Source organism: Dipodomys spectabilis, unplaced genomic scaffold (assembly GCF_019054845.1).
Source record: "Dipodomys spectabilis isolate Male_0828 unplaced genomic scaffold, ASM1905484v1 ptg000095l, whole genome shotgun sequence".
Lineage (NCBI taxonomy): Eukaryota > Metazoa > Chordata > Mammalia > Rodentia > Heteromyidae > Dipodomys > Dipodomys spectabilis.
Window position 1 is genome coordinate 38840155 of NW_024870772.1, and position 6407 is coordinate 38846561.

At 47.0% G+C, this 6407-nt stretch overlaps 1 protein-coding gene across 1 annotated transcript in view; it reads right to left on the reverse strand.

The window, feature by feature from the left end:
- The window catches only part of Spart (spartin), a 31714-nt gene extending 25817 nt beyond the window's left edge, over positions 1 to 5897 (reverse strand). The window contains exons 1-2 of the mRNA XM_042685613.1: positions 5801 to 5897; positions 1199 to 2010 (exon numbers count right to left, since the gene is read on the reverse strand). Coding sequence (XP_042541547.1) covers positions 1199 to 2008 — 810 coding nt within the window. The 5' untranslated portion in view covers positions 2009 to 2010; positions 5801 to 5897. The remainder of the gene's footprint in view (positions 1 to 1198; positions 2011 to 5800) is intronic.
- Between the last annotated feature and the right edge of the window lie 510 nt (positions 5898 to 6407).

Sequence of the window (6407 nt, forward strand, 5' to 3'; positions counted from 1 at the left end):
CCTTAACTGTAAACAGCTTTTAAGCTGACTCTATGAAAAAGCTTCATGAGAACTGAATGTACACGAACACTCTCCAGGTAAAAATATATATAGCCAGTGCTAAAACAAAGCTACATTATCTGGACTCCAGACAAAAGCACCTGCTTTGTTTAAATAGTCATCACTCAACGAAGTAAATTCCTTTTTATGCTTAATGTACCCTAAATCAGTCCTCATTTCAATAACCCAGCTCCCAGCACCTACAACCAAACATTTGAAACATACTTCCAGGCAAAGCACTATAGCTCAGGCCTCTAATCCCAGCCACATGGGAGAGATACATAGGAGAACCATGACCGGATGCAATCTGGGAAAAATACAGAAGACCCTATCTGAAAATTTGAAAGGCTGGAGGAGTTGCTCAAGTGGTAGAGCACTTGTTTAGCCAGTGCAAGGCCCTGAGTTCAAACACCAGTTCCACCAAAACCAAAAAGCCCAGATTGTCACTGGACTACTGCTACCTTTGCAACACCTCACTGTATCCACAGCTCTGTCCTGACACCAGTCTTTACTTAGTCTACCAATCTTTGCTTATGAACCAATTACATTCTGGTGAATTTATCTGCAGTCTCAGGTTCTAGACCATTTTCTCAACCTTGGCATGATTGCAACTTGGAGGCTCACTTTTTTGTTGATAATGGCTGTATGATGTGGATGTTTAGCAGCTTACTCTCTATGCCAATAGGAACCATCCCCTAGTTGTGACAACCAAACGTTTCCAGATATTGTCTCATGACCTGAGGGGCAAACTTGTATCTGGATAGGAACCATTCTTATATACAGTAGACTGGTTCTACCCAGTTCAGAACCTCAGCTGGGTCTTGATAACATTGTAGATAGTAATTTATTTCTACATACATTATGTAAATCCCTTCTGAAATTTAAGACACTAGGTTTCTTCTTCAGATAAAGAATGAAAAAATTAATGATGTACTCTCTCCTTTTTTTGTCCTGTCATCACAAATTTAAAGCCAAAGTAAGATTTTGTATCTTAAAAATGATTATAAAATACAAACATAGTTATTTGGGGCTCATTAATTTTAGGAGACATAAAGTAGAACTTATAATTATATTTATAATTTTCCTGGATGTAGTATAAATACTAATAAAAGAGATGCATCCTATGTTTAAAATTACATTTCCATTTGTACCCACTTACCTGAAGAAACCCAGGAGGACGGTTTAGAACTGCATCCAGAGAATTATCCAAAAACCTCACAATTCGAAGGTACCCAGGATACGAAGGTGCACTAACTTCCCCTGCAGGATTTACAAAAAAAATCTGCACTCCATTTGGTACCAAAATTAACTCATCAGCATCTAGCCCTAAGCTTTCAAGGGGAGGTGGCTGAGAATGGTTTCTGTAGAAGTCCTCTCCAACTGATGAAACCTCCCCAGAATCTGTTCCGTAGGATACAGTGTAGTGTCCCTCAGCTGCCTGTGGAGTGTAAGCAGGAGGAGCTTCTGCTGGACAGCTTGGAGATGGTAAAGACAGAGAAGAGGGTTCAGCAACTGACCCTGCACCTGTGGCTGAAGTATTTCTACTTTCTTCAGCCTGCTGGGGAGGTGACCTAGAGGACTGAGGCTCCGGTGACTTTCCATTCATGTCCTTTGGTGGGAACTCTGGATATAACTTGGGCACCTCTTGCAGATCATTCCGTAGAGAAGTGGCAAGTCCTTTCTCTAGGATTTCTAACCTGGTACGGACATTCTGCAGTGTTTCTTTCATTTTCTGCTGCATCTGTCTAGCAGATTCCCACCCAGGGCCTGTGTGTGTAGGCTCTGTTGATACTATGCTGATTCCCCTGAGCAGGTGTCCTATTCCTTGCTTGTAGTAGTTCTTTGCTTCTTCCTTCTGACCCAATTCATCTGTATTTAGTCCCTTATTAACAAATAAAAAGGCCTTCTGGTATGCTTCTTTGATGATTTTAATTTCAGCAGGCTCTCCATTTTGTGGATTTTGCTCCATTTCTGCAAAATAGAAAACATTACCAGTAATTAGCTAGCTACTTGTTTACTTATTCATTTCTCTTACATGAATATAGTTCAAGAGGACAGGAGACTTGCTCGTCTATCTTGTTCACTTTTATATTCTCTAAGACTAGTTCTGACACACAGAAAGCCCTTAATATGTAGTTGATGGATAAATGCTCATACTCCTAAATATTAAGAAATAAAAGAATACAGCTATTAAGTAATTTTTACTAGTTTTAATAAAATACTTCTCTATTGTATTCACCTTTAAGAGCTGCAGTAAAATGCCTTACTTAACATTCATTATACAGTTTCTATAAATCCAGATTATATCGAGAGCTAATAAAAATTAGCTGAATCACACTGAATGAGAAATGAGAAAATAATCTGGAGGAAACCTTAAAGTTACCCAATTTTCATTCAAAGATAGCAAGCTACCCAAGTAGAGTTAGCCTATTTTCTCCTCTAACCCCTACTAAGATAGTTTACTAAAAGATTATTAAAAAGGTATAACTATTTTCTTTTATCTTTTGGAGGTCCTGGAGTTTGAATGCAGGGCGTGCTTGCTAGTCAGGCACTTTACTGTTGAGCTATACCTTCAGTTCTTTTTCCCTACTTTTTTTTTTTTGGGGGGGGGGGGGCTGGGCCTTGCTTCCTACCCAAGTGTGTGTCTAGACCTCAGTCTTCCTATTTGGGTTTCCTATCATGGCTGGGACGACAGACATGTACCACCAGGCTCTGCTAATGATTGAGAAATGGTCTTAACCTTTGGCTCAACTTAGATTTGAACTATTATTCTCCCTGGTTCAGCCTCCCAAGAAGCTTAAGATTACAGGCATGAGCTATCATCAATGCCTGGCTTACAAATTTTTTTCCTTTTTTTTGTATTTTTATTTTTTGCTGATACCAGGGCTTGAACTCAGGGCCTTACACTTGTTGGGCTTGCTTGTTCATCTGGTGCTTTAGCACCTGAGCCATGCCTCCAGCCTAGCTTTTGCTCTTTATTTCAGAGATAGAATCTCTTAGACTTTTCTGCTCAGGCTGACTTCAATAGTAGTAAAAATAAATGTCTTCAGAATGCCTCCCTTTCCAAAGATCCTGAGAGATCCAAATAGTCAGGTCTCCTTACCAAGGCTCCAGACCAGTGCTTTGATTTATGAATATTCCATTCTTACTTTCCCTTGTCTGGGGGTGACCCATTTAGAAGCCACCAGTGTTTTGATTTACAAATTCTGAATTACCCCCACTTTTCCTGGACAGGCTGTAACCCATATGGATTACTAACACACACACCTCTTGCCAACTGCAAATGTAACAGCTGCTTTTACCAACCCCCATCAGACCACACTACATTCCCCACTACAAATGCCTCAGCTTGTAAGCAAGGAGTGAGTCTCTAACTTTGGCTGGGGGCTCCCCTCTGTTCCCTGGGGCCTCCAAGAAACCTGTGTTGGTATTGAGCATGCTGTCTATTCTCCACACCTCTGAACCTAATAATGAGACTTTGAACCCAACAGTAACGACTTCTTTTTTTTTTTTTTTTTTTGGGTCCGGTCGTGAGGCCTGAACTCTGGGCCTGGGCGTTGTCCCTCAGCTCTTCAGCTTTAGGCTAGCGCTCTACCACTGAGCCACAGCGCCACTTCCGGCTTTTTGCTTTTTGCTTATGTGGTGCTGAGGAATCGAACCCAGGGCCTCTGGCTTGCAATGCAAGCACTCTACCACTGAGCCACCGTCCCAGCCCCAGTAACCACTTCTTACTGCAGAAAACAGGGGACACATTACACGTTCCTTTGATACAAGATCGCACAGAGTAAGACAATACAAGTCACCAGAGGCCTATCATATTCCTAATTGCAAGTGTTTACCAAGCATCTTGTCAAGATAAAAATTATTACGTGATTTCATATGCGTTAATTTTCAAAGTTGGGAATAGAAATTGTAGCAAACGTCAATCTGAAGTAATAAGCAGTATCTATTCCAGTACCACAATTAAATCATAAGTCAAAACCTGTTTCCAGGTAGCAATGATGTACGTAAGTTGTATTATACATTCTAATAAAAGTAAAAGGAACTTACAGACAATATAACTATATGTCTGTTTGCTTTAAAAATAACAAAGCAAAAGTAAAGTTCTGAATCCAAATACCTGGCAACTTGGTTCAATCCTGTTTTTAAAAATGACAGTAAGCAATCATGTTTAAAGGGTAATACCACAGTTAGTCTTTACCTGCCTTGACCTTTACAAAAGAAAAGAGGGAAGGTCCACAAACATCATTACTTAAATTACATATTAACGAATTAGTTATATATAAAGTGATGTACTCTGATTTTCAATGCAATATAAGAAGGATGATTAAAGCAAGCCAATTAACTTTTGTATCACCTTGACTATTTTAAATAAGAGCATTTCCGATTTGAGAATTTATCTTACTGCTACTGAAATGTACAAGACTCGGTTACATTCACCAACACTGTTCAACAGACTCTTGCCCACATCCTGCAGAAAACAAAACAAACAAACCCACCTTATTCTTATTATTGAGAAGGGAGAAATAGGGCTTTTTCAAATATCTGTTCCCAACTCCTTTCTGTACCATCCTACCCCATTCTGGCTCACTAAGGTAACACCTATCTACATTTCACAAAAAGTGCCACAGGTGAGAAGCAAGCCTTCATCACACACTATAAAGGCTTCCACTTTCAGGCAGGCTGTATATAAAACCACCAAGTGAAGTCAACTGTAAAAAGAGTACACGTTGGAAACGAGTTCCACTTACGAAACCTCCTCGATTTCGTAAATTTCAAAGAAACCTGGTTAGAATTCTTAACTACTTCTGACTTCAGTCCAACCGTTCCTCTGGATCACAATAACTGAGTTCCTCGTTACACACCAGAAAGCAAACTTCGATTCATCACAATCTAAGAACGGGGAGGCCCGCCCGGCCCGACTGCAACGCCACAATGCTAGGTCACGGCAGAGTGCACAGCACACCCTCTCCCTGATTCCGAGTTTGGGATGCCACATTCCTGGCGGACGTGAGCCGGCGTACTCGACAGAGTGCGCCGCCACGCCCTCCGCCCGCGGCTGCCCGTGGGGGGCCGCCCCCCAGCAGGCCGCAGCACGGGCCTCGCGGGGTCGCGAAAGCCAGGGAAGGGAGAGTAACTGGAACCTTTTCGTCCCCCCTCCAGCCAAGTCAACAGTGCAGCCTGGGCCTCAGGACAGCCGCACAGGAGGGGCTCCAGGAGGGGCTGCGGTTTCTGGCGGACGGTATCAGCCTGGGGGGGGGGGGGGATGTGGAGGTGAGTTGGGGGGGGCTCCCCCACGCCAGCAGTCAGCGCCGGGGGGGATGTGGGGGTGAGTTAGGGGGGGCTCCCCACGCCAGCAGTCAGCGCCGGGGGGGATGTGGGGGTGAGTTAGGGGGGGCTCCCCACGCCAGCAGTCAGCGCCGGGGGGGATGTGGGGGTGAGTTAGGGGGGGCTCCCCACGCCAGCAGTCAGCGCCGGGGGGGATGTGGGGGTGAGTTAGGGGGGGGCTCCCCACGCCAGCAGTCAGCGCCGGGGGGGATGTGGGGGTGAGTTAGGGGGGGCTCCCCACGCCAGCAGTCAGCGCCGGGGGGGGGGGGGGAAGGGGGGCGAGATGGGAGTTTAGAACAACTTCTCCAACTCATCTCCCTCGAAATGGCTCCCTTCAACTGTCCCCCTCAGACTCCGATGGCGGAGGGGGGGCCTCCTCCCCGCCCCGGCCCTCCTCCCCCCCCCCCCCCGCGACTCCGAGCCGCCCGCCCACCTGAGCCTTGCAGACGTGGGGCGCTTCTCCGGCGCGGTCTCACGAGCTCCCCGCCCGAGCGCGGCAGCCTGACCCACTCCCCTAGACGCCCCGCGCCCCGCGCCCCAGGCTCCGCCCCCCACGCCCCGCCCCGCCCCGCCCCCGCCGGGCCGCGCGCCACACGTCACGCGCGTCACGTCACGCGCGCACCGCCTTCGCAAGCCCGCTCACGTGGTTAAGCCCCCCGCGAGCGTCGCGCCCGCTGCAGCCTCAAGGCTACTCACTCTGACCTGCCACCCAACTGGGATGGGGAGACGGCCTCGAACCGGAGAAACGCCGGTCAAACTGTAAAAGGAGAAAGAAGAGCGCCGGCGGGCGGTTCTGGACACCCCCACCCCCTGCCCCCTGCCCCCGACCAGGGCCTCTGCTTGGCCACGTCGACCGCCACTGCGCCTGCGCAATCTCCCCCGAGACAGTGGGCCCTATGCAGAGAGCGGCAGAATCGTGGGCCGTGAACGCCGGCGGCCGGCAGGGGGCGCGCCTGACGCTGTGCACCTAGAACAAAGGAGGATGAGCAACTGCAACCCAGTCTCTGCTTACCCAGTTTACCCTCCTGTAAGGTGTGTGT